The 21,196-nt window shown below is 34.4% G+C and overlaps 1 protein-coding gene across 1 annotated transcript in view; it reads left to right on the top strand.

Annotated features, from left to right (window-relative positions):
* Nucleotides 1-21,196, top strand: part of LOC142334386 (putative ATP-dependent RNA helicase DDX23) — an 85,428-nt gene that overhangs the window by 16,855 nt on the left and 47,377 nt on the right. Inside the window, exons 4-6 of the mRNA XM_075382369.1 lie at nt 3,523-3,692; nt 6,629-6,833; nt 19,728-19,852. Of these exons, the coding sequence (XP_075238484.1) occupies nt 3,523-3,692; nt 6,629-6,833; nt 19,728-19,852 (500 nt within the window). The remainder of the gene's footprint in view (nt 1-3,522; nt 3,693-6,628; nt 6,834-19,727; nt 19,853-21,196) is intronic.

Genomic DNA, 21,196 nt, shown 5'->3' with positions numbered 1-21,196 from the left:
AATTATCTTGGAACAATTTTGTATCCGAATTATCATTACTCGAATTGTTGCATATACCTTGTAAGGTTTGTGCAGCCAATGCGACAAAGATACAGATCCATGGGTTTTGTGACGCTTCTACTGTGGCTTATGGTGCATGCATTTATTTGCGATGTGAGTTAGCTGATGGCACTATCTCCACCGAATTAATTTGTGCAAAATCACATGTGGCACCTATAAGACAAGTGTCCTTACCACGACTGGAATTGTGTGGAGCAGTCCTGTTATCTCAGCTGGTCACAAGGGTAATTTCAGCACTCAAATTGACTTCAACACCTAAGTGTTTTCTCTGGTCAGACAGTGGCTTTAGCATGGATAAAATCTTCATCTAAGCAGTGGAAAACCTTTGTAGCAGTTAGAGTGGCTCAAATCAGTGAATTAACCGGTCATTGTGAATGGAGACATGTGAGAAGTGAAGATAATCCAGCAGATTATGTTTCACGAGGGCTAAGCCCAGGCAAAATTGCTGATGTTGTAATGTGGTGGAAGGGTTCAACTTGGCTTTCCAAAAATAAAGATAATTGGCCTCAGCCAGAATTGAATCAAAACAATGCAGAGCTCAACAGAGAATGGAAAAAGGAGAAGTTGATGGTTATGGTACGAGCAAGCAGAAGGAGAGGAATTACTCCAGACAAGACGTATATTGCAGTTTTTGTCTGTATGGTAACAAAGGCTGTACATTTAGAGTTAGTAGGAGATTTAACAACAGAGTCATTCCTTGGAGCTCTTAAAAGATTTATGTCAAGACGGGGAAAGGTGTCTTAATTGTTTTTGGACAATGCCACCAATTTCATTGGTGCCAACAAGGAACTTGAGGGTCTTAGAACTTTAATTAACAGCAATGATCACAAGGAGAAATTAGAAAGGTGACTAGCTCAAGACAACATTACATGGAACTTTATACCTCCACGAGCACCCCATTTCGGTGGATTATGGGAAGCTGCTGTGAAGTCCCTAAAATTCCACCTAAGAAGAATCGTAGGCAATGCTACCCTCACATATGAAGAAATGTACACTATACTAACAATGATAGAAGCATGTTTAAACTCCCGTCCTATTTCTCCTTTATCCAGTGATCCAAATGATTTATTTCCATTAACTCCTGGACACTTCTTAATTGGTGATGTAATAACTTCTCCCGTAGAGCCAGATCTACAATCAACATCAATGAGTAAAGTGGCAATCTCCATCTAAAAAATTGTTAGTTGGCGACCTGGTCATAATTTAGGAGGATAACTTACCCCCACTTAGATGGAACATGGGACGCATACTCCAACTTCATCCAGGGAAGGATGGATGTGTCAGGGTTGCAACAGTTAGAACTGCAAATGGTGTTCTTAAAAGAGCTGTTACTAGACTCTGTCAATTACCACTTCAAGAATAGACTACCATACAAATTTTATAACTTGCATGCATGTCCATTACATTTTTTTGTTCATTTGAAGGTGGCCCTTCAAGGTGGGGGGTATGTTTGGTATCATTCGCATGTTTGTTGCGTTCTGATGTATGTTGATGTGTGAGTGTGAGGTAGTGGGGATTCTTTTGTGCGTAGTTTCAGTGCGTGGTGAGATATTGTGAAAGACGGATGTGTGTGCTGTCTTAAGCATTCATAGTGTTAAAATGTTACAATATCTTGAATATTTAAATGTTACATAGTATTATATTGTCTTAGTATTCATTACAATAAAAATGTTATACAGTCCACTATTGTGTGTGTTCATTTAGTGAAAAAACAAAACATATGGTTAAACCTCATGTAGATAAATCTTAGGAACTAAATGAAGGAATGTATGAGGCGTACTCAGATAATTATGATAATCCCCAAAAACTTGACTTCTTGACTTCTTCGTACATATAGAATGTAATTACATTTGATTGATTTAATTACTTTGGATGTTAGCATTTTAGCAGAGGCAAGAATGATTGCTTTTGGAATTTTTCTGGCAATTTGAAGAATGATCATTCCAATGAAGATTATTCAGACTTTGTGATTAATGATTAAATGATTATTTAGACTTCATTTCAGGCTGTAGGAAGCATTCTGAAAAGTCATGAGGTCTGACAACACAATAAAGGGGATTTATTGAAGTAATCTGCAACTATTCAAAATTACTGTTAAGTAAAATAAAAGAATTTATTATATAATCTGAGGAACTATCTGATATTTTATATAGATGCTTTGTATTTTAATGGTCAGAGCTGCAATCTACATTAAGTTATTGACTAACTTTAGAAGCAGCTTTAGGTAAGTTTTCACAGCTGGTGATAAATATTGTTATTCTGTTGACTGATCTTGGTTTGTCAGGAAATTAAAATATTATTGTTATTTAGACAAGACTCTAAATATACTATACTCAAGACTATAAAGAATTGATTACTCTTGGAAGTGTGAAAAGTTTCAAAATACAAGAAATTCAATTTTGGATGCCTTCTCTTCCTGGCATAGGTTTTGATTGGATAGACCAGTCTTTTACATCTATGTTAAGACACATAACTAACCTAGAAGAATCTGAACATGAAAATTGCACAAAAATCACTTTAGGTTGAGGTGCTCATGTCTGGCTCTGTTGATTAAATCCATGAAACAATACTGGAGTTATATTTTCTTAAATTTGCGCACTACTTACAAAATAGTTTGTATCTGTTAAATCAGTGTGATCATTTAATGATTTATTTATAACATGTGTTATGTATCTCACTGATGCATGTTATCTATCCAACTAAGGTAAGCTATTTACATAAAAATTTCATTTAATTTAGGTTCCACAATGTCTCAAGTTAATATGATGATAAAATAAAAATGTATGAAAATAAAACAAATTAGAAACATATTAAAAATAAAAGTGCATAAAAAATTCCCAATGATTAAGAAGCAGATCTCAACACATCATCTCATTCCAACGCTGGAAATCATTCTGCAGTGTTTTAATTAAGTACATCTAATAACAGTAGGGCACTACTTAGATGTAAAAACTTAATTTTCTTAGTTTTTAACTAAATTTTATTGCCAGTATAATGGAACATTTTTTCATACTATAATTTTTCCTGTATCATTTTTTTCTTGTTGTACAGTACTTGTTTTGATTGTAGCTTTTGAAGTGCTTCTTGATCTAGGTTTTTGCATATCAGTGAATCACACAGCCATAGCACAACCGGGAAAAGGGTCTTGCAGTGTCAAAAAAATGAGTGATGTATTTTCTTGATTAATTATTGAGACTGTGTGTACTATAAAATTAAATCCTGTTGAGTCTGGACTAATAAAGTCAAGTTTGGTATAATGAAGCCTGGCATAGTATAATTATTTTTGTATAAAAATATTTAGCTGCACTATTAACAGTAGAAAAACATTAGATTCATTCAAGAAATATTATTGTCTGAAAAATATAATTGTCATTTTTTCTATTCCATGTAATTAATATATTCTTTAATATCTATTTTGTATACTGTTTTTGTAACAAAAAAAAATGTTCCTGTTTCTGTTAGCCAAAATTTTTGACTAAAGAAGAACGTGCTGCTGAAGCACTTAGAAAACGGCAAGAAGAAGTGGAAACAATCAGACGAAAAATGGATGAAGAGAGAAGAAGGAGAGAGGATTTTGCTAGAGAAGCAAATGCTAAAGCATTAGAAGATTCAAGAAGAAATGAAGATTACAGGCAAGAATTATTAATTTTAATAATATTCACTTAATTTGACTATAAACCATGTTTTGGCCAATTAAAATATTCACCTTCCCTTATTTAATTAAATAAATACTGTCTTAATTTGATTATTAATCTTTGTATCTTGAAAATGTATTCTGACTTGTTGAATGTGTTCTTAGACTTAATATGATATTTTGGATTGGAATATATGTAACCAGAAAAAATATTTAATAATGATTCTGTTGAAGCTTTGTATGTATGTATGTACGTATTAGTTATGTAGGTAGTATGTATGCTTAGTATGTTAAAAACCTCCAAAGCAAAATGATTTTAATAATGTAATTTTTTTTTAGTAAACTGTTTTTCATTGTATTACTACAAGAGCTCCTTACTACTACTACTAAATCATTAATATAACATTACATTTTTATTCTGTTTAGCTCAGTGCGCTTGAATCTGCCCAATTTGCATGATTTTTTTGGTATTGTTCTTCTAATGAGGTATATATTTGTACATTAAAATGCTCTCAGATAGTTACATTGAAGAAAGGTTATGGAAAGAATATGTTTGTTGAAAAGATCCTTCATGTACTTATGACTTGCATTACATGATATCTTACTGAATGGTTGCAAGGAATTATGAAAAAGTGCATAGAAATGATGTAAAACTTTGCTGATTTTTTAATAAAATAATATTTCACAGTAAAATGTTAATTTGAACAAATGTTAAGTTTTCTAGTGCCAGTGTTAACCTCACTGATCTTGGTAGTAAAAACTTTAAAATAAGCAGCTTAGTTTAAGAATATACTAATCAGAAGTTATGTCATATTTTGGTATGTTCTGTACAGTTACTAGAAAAACCTTTCTCAGAATACTTAGAGAAGATCTATAAAGTTGGAAATATGCATACAGAATACTCAAACACACTCAGATATGTAAAGCATCTGAGCAACTATAACACTAGAGTTGCTCCTTCCTCCAAGTAGTGATCTTCACTGTTTAATGAAGGTACTTGGAGCAAGGAGCTACTTCCCTGTCTTTACCATTTGGTAAAAATAGTTCTACCAATATCACTTTTAGTCCTAAACATCTGCATTTCTGAGGGCATGACATAGTGATTCCCTGTAGTATATTCCACTTAATGAAAAATGCAATAGGAAACATGTAACTCAAAATAGAGATTTATTCAACAAATAGGAACAGTTATTTATTGGTTTTTAAAATTGCTATTTCTGCACTTTAAATTAAATTATACGAGGGTTATTTTTTTCAAGGTTCAATCGGTCGCAAAATAAAAACCCGCACAAAAAACGGAAGAACCTTTGCACATATATGTTGCGCAGAGTCTCTCTAGTATGGCCTTCAATCACGCCATGTCACTTCATTTAGTTCTGAACATGTAAGCACGTAAACATGTCTACAACAATACCATCCCACCAAATGTGAAGTGCGTACAGTAATTCGATTTCTTCAGTCTGAGGGGTGTAATGCAGCTGAAATTCATTGACAAATAAGTAATGTGTATGGTGAAACTTCAATGAGTGACAGCAAAATGCGACGATGGTGCAGGAACTTTAAAGCAGGATGTACAGATGTTCATGATGCAGGCAGTCAGGGAAGGAAGCGAGTGTCAACTGGTGATCTCGTTGAGCGAGTGGATAAGGCAATTCGAGAAAATCGTCGGTTCACAATTTCTGTATTGAATGATTCATTTCCTGAAATTTCAAGGTCAGCTGTCTTCACCATTGTGAGTGAGAGACTTCAGTACCACAAACTGTGTGCGAGATGGGTTCCCAAGATGCTGTCCGACCATCACAAAACAATGAGAATGGACACCTCCCTAACATTTCTGCAGCGCTACCACAATGAAGGAGAAGATTTTTTGAACAACATTGTCACAGAGGACGAGACATGGGTCCATTTCAACTGAAGAAACAAAAGAACAATCCAAACAGTGGATGTATTCTCATTCTTCCAGTAAACCAAAGAAGTTCAAGCGAACCTTTTCCAATAGAAAGTGTATGGCTACTGTGTTCTGGGACAGGAATGGAGTTCTCTTGGTGGAATTCATGTTTCACGACCATCACTGCAGCCTCATAGTGTGTGACTCTTCAACGTCTATGAAGGGCAATTCAGAATAAGTGGAGAGGAATGTTGTCATCAGGCATTGTCTTTCTCCATGACAATGCTCAGCCGCACACTGCAGCTGTAACAAAGAAGTTCCTGCAGCGTTTTCATTGGGAAGTGTTTGATCACCCACCATTCAGCCCGGACTTGGCTCCATCTGATTTTCACCTCTTTGCTCACATGAAATGCTGGCTAGGAGGACAAAATTTTGGCACATACATCGAGCTGCACACCAGTGTAGAAACATGGCCAAAAACACAGGCGGCTCCATTCTATGATGAGGGTATTGGAAAGTTGGTACCACGCTATGACAAATGTCTAAATCGGAGTGGCGACTATGTAGAGAAATAGAGTAACTATGTAAGTACTTGTTACAAATAAAATTTATTTATTTTCACTGTGGTTTTAATTTTGTGACCGATCGGACCCTGAAAAAAAATAACCCTCGTATAACATATTGTTTTAAATTACATATAGATAGTAAAATTAAAATACCAGTAGTGATTTTAAAACCACTGACGTAAGCTCCCTAACCTGACGACATACAGTAAGTCACTCTGCAATAAAGTTTATTTTAAATGGTGAGTGAAGGGGGTAATTTAGATAAATTAGAACTTTGTTTAACATATATTTATATGAACTTATGTAGCAGAAGTACAAACACTATTGACTTTTCAATTAAATTTTTAAATGTATACTATCACCATTTCCAGCTTCCATACTGAGAATCATGCATAGATAGGCTAGACACTTATTTTCGTTTCTGTGTATTGGTATAAAACTTTAAGGCTGTATAAAAGGAATTATTTATGGGTATTGCAGGAGAGTCAGAGAAAGAAATGCAGAAGAAAAAGAAGTTTCTAAAGATAAAGAAAAGGAGAGTGAAGCTATTAAAGAAAGGTACTTGGGAATAATTAAAAAGAAAAGAAGAGTTAGAAGGTTGAATGACAGAAAGTTTGTATTTGATTGGGATGCATCGGAGGATACATCAGTCGATTATAATCCTCTGTATAAAGAACGACATCAGGTTAGTTTAATAATATGAATTAATAATAATATGAATGTGCCATGTAAACAATACAGTTGTTTAGTGAGTATATTTAGTTGTAATATCCTGCCTCATTTTCATCATAGATTATTTATCTATATTTAGTTAATGGTTTTTTAAATCATAATTTGCATTGGTATTTTCAGGCCCTTTTTAGGTAGATTTCATAAAAAGAAAGTACCTATTGTAATGGGTACCATGATTTGGCTTCAAGAAAATTTCAACATATCTTCACGTTTCACATCCCCCAGACCCCAAAACCACTGTCAGTCCAAAGATTTATATATACATTTATATATTAATGATTTTTCTAAAGTCAATACTTACAAGACCCATATACTTTTTTTTTCTTTTTTTTTTAAATTAAAATTAAAAGATTATAATCATATATACAAAAACATATGAAGTCAATTAAATTAAATAACTGCATATATATAAGTATGACATCATAATTAAAAAATTTTAAAGTAAAATAAAATAAATAGAAAATTTATACTATGTAACCTGGCCAGCCAATGTCACATTACTGAAGATTTCTCAAAAATATATTTGTATATATATATATATATATATATTTTTTTTTTTTTTTTCACTTTCTTGTGGACACAATAACTGCCGTAATTTTATGCCAATCATTTTCAAATTGTTACATAAAGTATAACGACCAAAAATCTCACTCGAGTTCGTTAATGGGCAAAATCGGACCATGAGGCTAGAAATGGGGACTTTTCCAAAAAAATAAATCGCTGTAACTTTCTTATTAAGTAAAATATTAGATTCGTTTAAAGTTCCCAAAAAAAATTTATAGCTCCCTTAATAGGCATAGGATCAAATCTGTTTAAAGTAGTCATTAGACCTCTAAATAGTACATAAAAATTTTTTCTGAAATGATTTTTGATATTACTACTAACCCTTACAGCAGGGGATGACCGAAATATTGTTGGAATTGTAAGAAGAGGCTTTCCAGTTGCTGAACGTGTGAAACTTGTTTATATATAAAACCATTGTCGTATTGAGTGAATTTGAAGTGAACACATTTAAACTGCTGTGACTTAGTACTGTGTATATTTTAATTTTTGCAAGTGACAGTATTTTATGTGGGTAATGTAGGCCTATTGTACTTTCAAATCATCTCAATATCACTGTTGTTACAGTTATACATGTTTTTAAATTAAACTTTCTTAAAACATTGTAGAGACAAACCTAGAATCTCCCACTAAACCTCAAATAGTTATGTTGTCAAACAGTTCAGGAAAATTCAAAAGGAAGTCTTAATAAATTCAGCAATAGCTTGTGGTCTAATGAGAAAACGTAGTATCCATAAAACATGAAAAGTAGTGTTTGATACGAGCTCATACAATACAAGTTCGCCTCCCCATATTTTTCCCCAGTGAAATCTACTTCTGCCTTCCAGCATACCGAAAGGAGTTTTTGTTATATTAGCTTTACTCCAATTTATTATTAATGTCTTTGAATTTTTATATCAGGTTTAATTCCCACCAAAGATGTAGCATTTTTTTAATCTACTTGTCATACATATCATCTTCTGTATTATAATATTTGCCAAAGTATGTTCAAGGTTAAAAAAAGACCAACTTACTTTACTTCTAAGTAATCTCTACCCTGAAGATAGAGGTTCTGGATCTCTATTATTTGCTGAAATAATGAAGATAGGACGGGAATAAACATAAAAATCATTTCCAATGGTCGTATATCCTGGTGGAAAATGATTCTCATTTTCATTAGCTATTTGAATTAGACATCTTTTTTTGTTTGTTTTTTTGTTGTTTTACGTTGGAAGTGGAAAAATTTGCCTAAACCAAACGCCCAGCAGCCTGTACATACTGGGTGTGTGGGATTCATCACCTACTGCAGTAGGATCTACTAAAAAAACCAATCCCTCACAGAACATGGTGCTGGAACTGACTTGAAGATACAACCTCTGTACCACGTGCATCACAGGCACACTTTATATTCATACAAATATTTACCCATCACATTCACATTATATTTACAACTCAATATATACAATATACAAGTGGATTCTTCTTAACCCCATACAGCTATGCCGGCCTCAGGCAGGAACACATCCTACAGGAGCCATTGGTGATGACAATGCCGAGACACTCCTACCCCGCACCTCCAAAGCTGGTGCCCAGCACCACCCTCAACCGACATCCTTGTTGTCCCCCTCATATACTTCCTCCAGTAGTTTCTGGTGGACCACTCCTCTAAACCACTGAGCACATATGGTCCAACCCTTACCGGATGAGAGTATCTACTGCATGACTCTCCCTGGCAAGTCCAAACTGTCACATGGCAATTCTTCCTTCCACCTGGACACACAAAAATGATGTGCTCCACTATGTCTGTTTTTTTGCAATACTGACATTGATCTGTACGCCTCCCTCCAATCCTGCGGATATATACCCCAAACGACCCGTGATCAATTAGCCACTGAGCTGTCCAGAAGTCCACCTCCCCATGTGGTCTACTGACCCCTGCAGCTACCTCTGGTATAAAAATATAGCTCCAATGTCCTTTTGCATTCCTCCAGCTCTCCTGCCATTCAGTAAACATGTGGCTTCTCGCTTCCTCTTTGCCTTCTGTGGTCCTGTCCCTTCTTTCCTTGACTGCAAGGAAAGCCTCCAATGATGGCATTCCCACCATCATTAGTGAAGCATTCAGTGACACTGTCCTGAATAGTTGGACCACCCTGACTGCCAACTTACTATATACACTGTTCAGCCTCCAGGCATTTCTCCCTATCCTGAAGGCCTCCCACCATACTGGCACCACATACAAGATGGCCGACACCACCGTAGACACTAACATCCTGCATTTAGATGCCCTGGGACCCCCGACATTGGCCATCAGCCTCATCAGTGCTGAGGACATTCCCTCCACCTTCATGGCCACCTGCTGCACATGAAAGGCAAAGCCCCTTGTCCTGTGAAATCATACTCCCAGGTACTTGGCCCCATCCTTCAGGGCAATCTCCTCCCCATCCACTTTGATAGAAAATGAGGGTATACACTGTCTCCCTGTCATTGATATGATTTTTGTCTCCTTGGCTTCCAGTTGTAGTCCCTGCCCCTGAACCCAGGTCTTTTTTTCAACTGTCCCTGTTGCAATCCTCACCACCTTATGCAGTTCCTTCGCTGTCTCCACCAACTCCACTTCAGGCAGTCACTCCTTCCAAAGAAGGTTTTCATACACCACGTTCCACGAAATGGGGCCCAGGATTGATCCCTGTGACACTCCATGCTGCATGGGTACAATGATCTCCTCCCCTTCTTCAGACATAATTCTCAGTTCCTTTCATCTGAGGTACTGTCGTACCATCCTCAGCAGGTACGGTGAGATACCTCTTCCCTCCAACTGCTGCAAAATGGCCTCCTGTCTCACCGTGTTGAAGGCATTGGCGACATCCAGGAGAACCAGCAGGGGAATCTTACTTACATGCCTGGACCTCCAGGCTGCCCCCTCCACCACCTCCATCACTCTTTGGATAGTTTCCAATGCACTTCTGCTCTTTTGAAAGCCATATTGTTTATCAGAGAAGCTTTCTGAACTCCGCAGCTCCTCCTGCAGCCTGTTCACCAATATAATTTCAAACATCTTACCCAGGCTACCAGGCAAGCAAACCGGTCTGTATATTGCTGGGCCACTCTCTCCTCCAACTGTTTTTAGACAGGAGGACCACCCTCGCCACCTCCATGGTGTCGAAATACTTTCTTTAAATAGACAGTCATTGAAGACCCAAAAAGGTGGATGGAGAGGCCTCCATCAACACCTTCACCACCTCTACAAGCATGACATCCACACCTGGGCTCCTCTTTGGGTGGAATCAAGAAACTGTGTTTCACAGCTCCTCCAAAGTGACACATGGAATTCCAAAGTCACCAGCTCCCTCCATCTTGGAGCCACATTTCTTAGAAAAAAAACTGCCAATGTTTCCCGGAGGTACATCTCGGGAAGTCTGGAAAATGACCTTCCCACCCTCTTTGTCACCAGCTTATATGCCATGCTTCAGAGATTCTCATCTAACTGGGCGCAGACCTCCCTCCATCTATCCCGCTTAACTGTATTAATAGCCCTTTGGAGGCTCCTTGTAGAATTTCTCCATTCTACCATAGCTCTCTCGGATGCTTCTTGATCCATTCTTTGTAACCTAGTGAGGATATGCCTCTTGCAGACGCAGATCCTCCGCAGCTCAGCAATCTCCTCAGGCCACTAGTAGATCTGCTTCAGACACGTCCACACCATTCTTCTATTCAGAGCCAAAGTACATGCGTCCTGGATGACATTATCAATATTAACTTCCTCCCCGTCCTCTTGTTGTGCCGGTGCCAATTTCTCTATGAAGGTCATCTGTAAATGCTGGATGTTTGAGGGCCTGAGTAGGCATGGCCTATCCCATTCTTCCTGACATTTTATCCCGAAGCTCAACGACCTCCTCAATACATTGATGGTTGCTGAGCGTCTCCTCATCGAGAACCTGCCATCGCCCAGCTTCTGCCATTACATCAGAAATGAATGCCAGGTCGAGGACGGATTCCAATGCTCCTCTCAAGAAGGTAGGTACTCCCTGCATGTTGATGCATACCATGTTTAGCGATGCCATCATCTCTGTCAGCAGTCTCCCTCTCTCATTGAGGGTCACTCCTCCTATTTCTGGGCTCTTGGCATTAAAATCACTTAGCACAATTACAGTGCCTGTGTGACCCCTCTCTGCCATCGCCAAATCATCCAGAAATCTTCTGTAATGCTTTATGCTACTGTTGGGAGAGGCATAGCAACTAAAAACCACCTTCCACCCCATACAAAGCCATCCCCCAACCCTGTCAGGTGACAGCTAACCCCGGTCTTGCCACCAATATCACAGCACAATCTCTGAGATCCCTGCTCCAGCCACCCTTAAAAACCACAACCCAGTTTAGCTCAGCAACTGCCATTATATCTCCCCCAGCCTATCTTCTAAAACCCATAAGAGGTCATGGGAGCATCTACTCCTGTTTACATTGAATTGCATGATCATTTTTGGCACATTATCTGCTGTGCTTAAAATGGCCCTCCACGCCACATCTTCTGCAAACAACTCTTTCTTGGCATCCTGCCTTAATGTGATCTTCCTTGTCATATTGGAAACATTGTTTTTACCTATCTGGGCCCTTACACAAGGCAACATTATGGCCAAGGTCCCAGCATTAGTAACACCTCTCTTGCTCCAAAGCCAGGGCCACCCTGCAGGACATCAGTCCTATCTGCAGGCACCCCTTCTGTATTAACTTCTCAGCCTTTCCACCAGGAACTGCCAGAGTGGCACTTGGATGTTTGACTGAGCAGGTTTCAGTTTAATGGCCTGTTTTCTCCCCTCATCCAACTCGATTATCTCAGTTACCACTGTAGCTACCTCTTCCTTGGTGGTAAGGGTGTCTATATCCTTAATATTGATTCTCTGTACTCATTCCTTTTTTCTCAGAGCAACCTTCACTCCCTGAACCCATTCTACCTAAATCAGCTGCTAGTCTTGGCACCAACGACTACCGTCCAATAAGCTTAATAAACAACATGGGCAAAGTCGTGGAAAGGCTTGTAGCAATCAGGCTACAAGAAGAATTAGAAAGAAACAACAGCCTGCACGATGAGCAATATGGTTTCCGTAAGGGTCGCTCGACGGTAGACGCAATAAATAGGGTGGTGTGATGGGCAACAGAGGTCCGACAGGGCACTTGGCGGACGAGAAGGATACCGCTAATGATACAGCTTGATATAAAGAAAGCGTTTGGGTCCGTTCTGTGGTCGGCTATAATGGCAGCGTTGAGAGGAATGAATATAAGTGACTATTTGATTAATCAAATAAATTGTTATCTCAGTGACAGATGGACAGAGATCAACACGGTTGAGGGGACGGAGAGGTACCAGATTTTTGGTGGTGTCCCACAGGGATCCATATTGGGACCCCTGCTTTGGAACCTCTTTTATGATTTCGTGTTTCGGCTTAATTACCCAGACGGCGTTACTATCGTAGCATATACCGACGACGTTGCTGTACTGGTTGAAGATCGGGAGCTAGACGCTGTGGAGGCAAAGGCTAATCTCTCCCTTAGATTGGTAGACGAGTGGCTAGCAAGAAATAATATGGAGGTGTCTCCTACCAAAAGTAGGTGTATCCTCTTCACGGGTAGACGGAGACTTCGCGGTGTGAATATTGCGATCCGTGAAGAGGATTTTACTGAAGTTACTAGCATAATATTAATTAATAACTTTGTTATAATATGTGTAAATATATAAATTCTTGCAAACTTGTACGTTTAATCTTGTAGCGATTAGGATTTCTTTAAATATGTTGTTCCTGACGCACCTGTTGCAAGATGTGTCCAATGACCCGAATTATCATTGGTATCATTGGCTAGAAAGTGTAAACAATGATGACTTATTGCATCTAATATATAGTGAGTGTGCCTGTGTGTAGTATATATGTACATGTAAATGTAGTATAATAATTAGTCCGAAGAGTAGAGTGTTAGAAGTTTAAGAGCACATGAGTAAGATATACATATATTGATATAATTACAGAATATTACATTGTAACAATATCTAACATGACTATAACATAAATCACAATTGAAAGCATATTAATAAAACACAATAAATGAATTGCAATGAAAAAGTATAATACAATCAATAAAATTATTATTTTAGAAATATTCTCAATTAGTAATATGTGAAAGGTTTTTTTTTAAATAAACAATATTCAATTAATTGTAGCAGCTGGCAGCAAACACAACTTATGCAAAGTCTTCGGAGTTGACCATTAGCAGTCTTTAAATCGATGACTCGAACTAATTGTTCAGGACCTGAATAAACTTTAGTGATAATTCTGAATTTCCATTGCATTGGTGATATTAGTTCTCCGTAGAGATTAATACTTAGTCTTCAATAGACAGATTACGCGAAGGGAAATACCATTTATTTCTCTGCTGGAGTTAATGAAGTCCTTAGACCATAGTTTTCAGATGGATTGGATGAATTTCTGGAGTAAATGCCAACGACCTAGGCAGTTAATTTCAATTACTTTGTAATAGAGTTCAGGTAAAGACATAAGTGGACAACTGATAAGGAAATGTCCAGGCGAAAGTGGTTCTGGGTCCCTATGATCTGTTAAAACAGTAAAAATGGGACAAGAATTAAGACAGGCCTGTCTTAATTCTTTAAATAAATTCTTTAACACAGACCTGTGTTAAAACCATACACAATTCTTCAAAGTTCAAAATTGTTTGTCCTACTACACAACGTAGATGATATTTTACACTTTTAATTGCGCTCTCCCATAAGCCACCAAAATGGGGCGAAGAAGGTGAAATAAATGGCCATGATATGTTTTATTTGGATGAAAAGACTTGAATGTTTGATTTTAAATTTTCCGAATTTAAGAATTTAAATAAGTCATACAAAATATTTTTGGCAAACAGAAGTTGGAACCGTTATTGGAAAAGATTTGGGTAGGAATACCTCTTCGTGAAATAAAACTCTTGAGTGTTGCTATGAATGATTGTGTAGTCAAATCAGAGACTAATTCTAAATGAATTATCTTGGTACTGAGGCATATAAAAGTGCAATATAAGATTTACTTAAAGGCTTTGGACTACTGCCTGCCATCACAAAGTGTATGTGGACCTCCATAGTCTATTGCACAGACAGAAAATGGACGAGAACGTATTACTCTGAAAGATGATAACTGACCTAGTTGTTGAATTTGATTTTTTTTATTAAAACAAAATGATTCAAACATTTATTAATGATTGATGAAAGGCTTGTATTAGCATTTAAGATCCAGTATTTTTGGTGTAATGAATGGTGCGTCAATTGTATGCCGGAATGTAAAAGATGTAAATGCTCAGCAGTAATAATTAATTAAGTTATATTTGCCTTTGAGTGTATTATAATAGGATGTTTAGCTTGATAATATAATAAAGTGTTGTAATCTACCTCCCACTCATAGTGGTCCTAAGTCATCCAGAAATTGGTCAAGTGAAATGATTTTACTTTGATCAGAAATAATTTGATTGTTTTTAAGTTTATTTATTTCATCACTAAAGTATACATGTTGAGATCTTTATGAAAAAATTAAGGGTCTGATTTAATTCCCTTGTAGTTAAGTGACCAGTGATTCGTTTGAACCGATTTAATTTAAGATTGTGCATAAATCAGAAACAAAAGCTAAATGTAGGAATTAGCTTATATAAAGATGAAAATTGTTGTATATAGTCAACTAAAACAGTGTGTAGTAAAAATGTCGATATATTTTTACGTTTTTCTATAAGACATTCTGGATCCTTACTATAATCATAAAATTAATTTTTTAACTTATTTGGGCCATAAGATGAAAATTGTAAGAGCCAAGGAGCTACCAAAGTGACATATCATTTAATTTACTTGGATTACAACCCCTAGACAATACATCAGCTGGATTTTCCAAAGACTTAATATAGTGCCATTTAGCATTTGAGGTATCCATTTGAATTTCAGTAATTTTATTACTTATAAATACCTTCCACGCAGACAGATGGCCATGAATCCAGGACAGTGCTATTGTTGAGAATACAAATGTATTTCATCAATATGTATGTGTATTTGAATTGAGGTAATCTCAGTGCCATTGTTGAATTTAATTGAATGACTTAACTTAATTAATTCAAGTGCACTTGATTGTATAATTTATACCATTGATATCCAATTCGTTGTGGGTAATCATCCCAATTAATTTTAAGTTGCCATAAAGATTACATAAAACATCTGTGATAGAAAAAAATAGGAACAATAAGACCTAATGAGTCAAATACTCTTGCAATAATAGGGAGAATAATTCTTTTAGTACAAATTTTAGTATCAATAGATTGAGTAATTTGAAATGATAATGTGTCTAGAATTGTTCCATAAAATGCTTAAGATATGTAACTCATGTTCCTGGGCTAAACGAATAGAACAGTTATGCTCAGGAGTAGCAATATTATGATTATTAGAGAACCATTGATGAAATGGAAAACCATAACATTGGAGTAGATTAGAAACATCAACCTTTAGTTGGATAGCTTAATCCAACTATGGTCAGAGCCTGAAATATAATAATCAACATAAAAATTGTTTCTAATAGCATTGCATGTTAATGAGAAAACTATGTGGTTTTTATTTGATATTTGAATTAGGCATCTAGTGGCTAAGTATGGAGCAGAAGCAGTTCCATGTGTTATAGTTCGAAGTTCAAAATGTTGTAGTAGTTTTTCTGGAGATTCATGCCACAAAATGCATTGTAAATTAGTGCCATAAGGTTTAACTAGTATTTCACGATACATTTTCACTATGTCCAATGTAATGACATGTTATGAATTCTAAATCTAAATATTATTGAGAATAAATCCTGTTGGATAACAGGCCCAATTAATAGTGTATCATTAAGAGATAAACCATTAGAGGTTTTAGCTGAGCCATCAAAGACAACTTGCATTTTAGTAGTTAAACTTGTGGGCTTAAATATAGGGTGGTGAGGTAAAGTAATATACATCTGCTTCATTAGTTAATAAATTGTCAGAATTAAGTAATGACTTATGATCTAATCTTAAGTGTTCTTGCAAGGCAGAATATTCTCTTTTAAGATTAGAATTGTTGCATAATTTTCTTTCCAGATATAAGAACCTATTTTTAGCATTAATGAAAGAATCACTGTGTCAGAGTTTATCAGATGTACATGGTAATGAGACAATAAATCAGCCTTGATTGTTGCTAGTGGTATTAAGTTGGAAGTGTGATTCACATGTAGAAGTTTCATTAGCTGAAACATCAGAATCAGTTTCATGAATTTTCCAAAAATTTTCAAGTACAGTTGAATGATCAATGAATGAAAAGTTTTTGTATCGTGAATGCAATGTAATTACTACACTATAATCAGATATGACCAATGGATTTTATATGCCTGAAATAGGCAAATCTTCTTCATTGAGTTGTAGTCCCAATTTGCAAGTAAACTTATATGTGCAAAAATTTAATTGACTGCCTGAGTCTTAAATAGAGTTCTATGCAAATGAGAATGATGAAAAACGTCATCCACATTACATACAGCAGCAGACAAAATTACATTTTTGTAGTCATTATTATTTAATTTATCGGTACTTAATTTAGAGCCATTAATTTTATCAGTATGAATGAGTGTGTTTTGCCTTTTTTAACATAAATCACATAAGTTATTTGAGTAATATTGATTATTACTATGACCTTTGTGAAAACATATAAGACAACAATTATTATGTTCTAAAAAGTCTCTTCATTCATCCTATGATAAATTTAAAAATTCTTTGCATTTTTGTAATTGATGATTGAGATTACAAAATAAACAATGATTAAATCTGTTTTAGAATAATAACATTATGTTGTTAATGAATCTTGTTAATGTTTGAAGTAGGATATTTGCGATGAGATTTAAATGCATTGTTGTATTGTTGTCCAACATTTCCAATACTGAATTGTGAGTTTGAAGTAGTTAAACTAAGATTTTCCAGATATGTCATCTGGTCTCAAGAAATTCTAGGAACTCTTGAAAGTTTGGACAGCCCTTGTTTGATAATCTTTCCTTCCACAATCTGGCAGTACTATAATCTAGCCTTGTTGTTAGAAATTGAATTACAATGAATTTGAATATGTTAACTAGAAGTTGCATTGCTTCAAGTGAGATGGGAAATGAAGAAATGTTATTAATGAATTTAGATAGATCTAATGATTCTCTTTTTAAAAAAATTATTTTTCATTGTTTAATGGAAGATTTTTGACAATGGTTAAGAATTCGTCTCTTAATGACAAATGTAAATAATGTAATTTTTAAATCTTTTCGAGTGTGGATTAAATCATTAAATATATTTAAAAAGTGAGGCCATTCAAGAATGTCACCTTTAAACAATGGTAAATTGATAAGTTGCAGTTGTAATTGTTTAATAGCTGTGTCTACAGAATGTTCTTGATTATTTACTCTATGCTGGCTATTTAATAAATGTTGCATAAATTTTCCTCAACTTGTTCTCAATCTAAAGACAAACTATCATCATCAACGTCCATTTCTAATTTTATCTAAATGGAATCATATTTGCGGTATAAATCAAGCAGATTTTGTAATTTGACTTGCAAAGTATAGCTGTTATCTTGTGATGCATCAGATTTATCTGCGAATGTTCAATTGTTGTAATGGAAGCCTTAATTGATTTTCTTTGTCTTAATAATTGTTCATTATCTGTAATGATTACAGTAACTAATATGGCAAAAAACAGAGTAAAACTAGATTACACAAATAATGTTATATAGATAATGGTGTTAACATAAATTACAAACCCAGTTTCAATGTAGTGAAGAAACTCCAAAATAATATTTTTATTCATTCATAAGTTTATTATTATTATTGAAGATCATCAATAAAGATTGAATTTGCCAAGCTCCAGTGATGCACATATTTCACATAAATATTTAATTATCCAATCTTATCTGTATTTTTTAATGATCCAGCCCAAAGGACCAAAAATAATGTACTACAATTTCAGTCGCGGAGCAATTCGTTGATTGTTTAAACTATATACATTAAGTAATGCCAGATAACCAATTATTAATAATCTCTTCCTATATTTATTTTCAAAATTTACACTTCATTAATTAAACATTGCATGAGTTAGAATAATTTATGCTTTTTAGTTAAGTTTACACGTATTCGCATGTTAAATATATATTAAATATGTCTGGTTAGAACAATAAAAATTTAGTAATGTTGTTGCTAATACATCTTAAAGGAAGATAGAATCATATAATTCCAACAGTAATTAAGATCAGCTGGTTCATTAACAAATAAGGAGAAAGAAGAAGATGACAGGAGATGTTTACATTTAGCAAGAGGACAAACAAAACGAATCTGAACACAGACATCACACTGAAACTAGTTAAAATGGATTCATGATATGAAATGGTCAAAATAGATATTTCTGTTGAAATCTGGAAACTGAAATTTTTCGCCATCAAAATACTTCCTTTTTGGTGTATGAAAAAAAGTGTTGTACCATATATTTACTATATGTAAAATTAGTATGCTTTAATGAATTATTTGGTCAACACATTGATTTATTGCAGTAATTTTTGTGGGGAATAATAAAATAAATTAATCTACCTTTTAGTAAATTTTTATTAAACAGTATTTTACATATTAAAAAAATTGAATTTTCAAAACAAAAAGTATCCATAATTTCAAGTTGTTCAGTAACATATATTGTATTACAAATAGTTTATATTTTAATTTTAGCAAAACATTTATAGTTATCTCAATGTAATAAAACAAAATGAGTATACAAAATCCCTTCTACCTTAACCTGACTTAAGAAATGCTACATTAAACCAAAAAATTCTGAAAGTGTAGTTTCCCTCTATTCAGATACCTTTGTTTTTTTGTATATTTCATGTTTGCAGTTATAAAACATGTTCAAACAGAATCACGCAGTACTGATAAAAATAAGATTTTATGAATATTCTCTTGAGTAAAAATGAAGTCAATGAAACCATAAAAATGTAGAAAATAATTTTGTATAGATCGCATTATTACAGAACTTTTTAATTTGTAGCTGAATAGATTGATTAGAAAAACTGATTTATCAATAACTTCAGGCTAGTGAAGTCTGGGTACTATACTTGATAAATTTCTTCTTAAAGAAGTAATTTAACATTATCTGATTATGTAATCTAGTAAAACAAAAGAAAGAAAGTTGGTTTTAGGCCATTTTTCTTAATCTTTGAGCTCATTTTATTTAAAATGTTTTTTTACATAAAATATAAATTTTCTTTATATAGGTTCAGTTTTTTGGTCGAGGAAATGTTGCTGGAATTGATATCAAGGCACAAAAAAGAGATCAGTCAAAATTCTATGGTGAGCTGTTAGAGAAGCGAAGAACTGAAGCTGAAAAGGAACAAGAAAAGTAAGTTAACATGAAGTGCAAGTTATTTATATTGGTATAGATAGTGTTTTTATTACTAAATTTTATATTTTGAGAAAATTGTAATTGATAATTATGGTGCAATGAGTAAATTTCAGAAAAAAGAAAAAGATGAAATTGTTTTCTATTTTAATTCTGCATTTGTTTTTATAAACAAAAACTGTGTATAGGTATTGTCACTCACATGTCTTCTTTCACTGTTATGAAATCATATGTTCTCCACCGTACCCACTTCCAAGTTAATAAATTGCTTACATACCTTTGTTAGCATTACCATAAACAAAACTAGAATTATTTTTTATAATAACAATTATGTAGTCAATGATTTGTTAAACTGAAAGTAGCAATAACTTACTTAATAATAAAAGGTTGTTGATAAGTATAGTGTACTATTGTAAACACCTAAGTGAGTGACACACATAATTCATTAAAAAATTTATGTAATTTTTCATAAACATAAATTTATATCATAGTTTATTATCAGAGACTTTATTTTGGTAGTTCTTAATAAGAACTTTAATACTATATATTTTAATATAACAACATACATTGTTTTTAATTGATAGCTATGAGATGTGTTCAAGTGTTAATTTACTTTAATATTTCAATTTTTAGATGAGGGAAAATTTTTTGAAGTTAGTTACATGAAATTATGGCCAATGTTATATGTTTTTACTGCAGAAGTTAAAACCATGATTTCTCTATAAACCTTAAAATTAGTAAATTAGTTAGTGATTTTTATGAAACTGCTATGACAGGAGTTTCAATGTAAGGCTATATTTCTTGTTTAAAGACAAAGCTATAGCTGAAACTTTTCATTAAGTTTCCTTGACACTTTATCCATACCTGGAAAGTTTTCAAATTAACTAAAGTCTATTTCTAGGTTAGAAAACCGGCTCGGAAGTACTAGTTACTTTGCAGTTAACTATTTTTACAAGCTTGCTTATCAGTAGTAGTAAACTTTTGTTTAAATTTATTGATGAATTTTTGACAGAGGGGTTAACTCTTATAATAGTTTTAAAAAAATGATTAGCTTCAAATTGCATTAACATATTTGAAACAGGTTGATGTTAATATATACCAAGACCTTCAACGAAAAGTATATTTGCATTTGAAAAGATTTAGGTAAGACAAATGATCAGTACTATATCTTAATCAAACTTACATTTATTTTATAATGCCCTCTTAAATTATAAATATTAGACTGAAAAGCCACCCCGTGAATCTCAAGAACACAACCAAAGGACTGCTTTACTGTGCAGAGATTTCTAACAATTGGTTATTAGCAACATAAAAAGTTTGATAAAAAATAACAAGGAATTTTAA

This window comes from Lycorma delicatula, chromosome 1 (genome assembly GCF_047948215.1).
Source record: "Lycorma delicatula isolate Av1 chromosome 1, ASM4794821v1, whole genome shotgun sequence".
In the NCBI taxonomy this organism is placed as follows: domain Eukaryota; kingdom Metazoa; phylum Arthropoda; class Insecta; order Hemiptera; family Fulgoridae; genus Lycorma; species Lycorma delicatula.
Note: the sequence above shows the minus strand (reverse complement) of the source record. Positions and strands in the feature narration are given on the sequence as shown.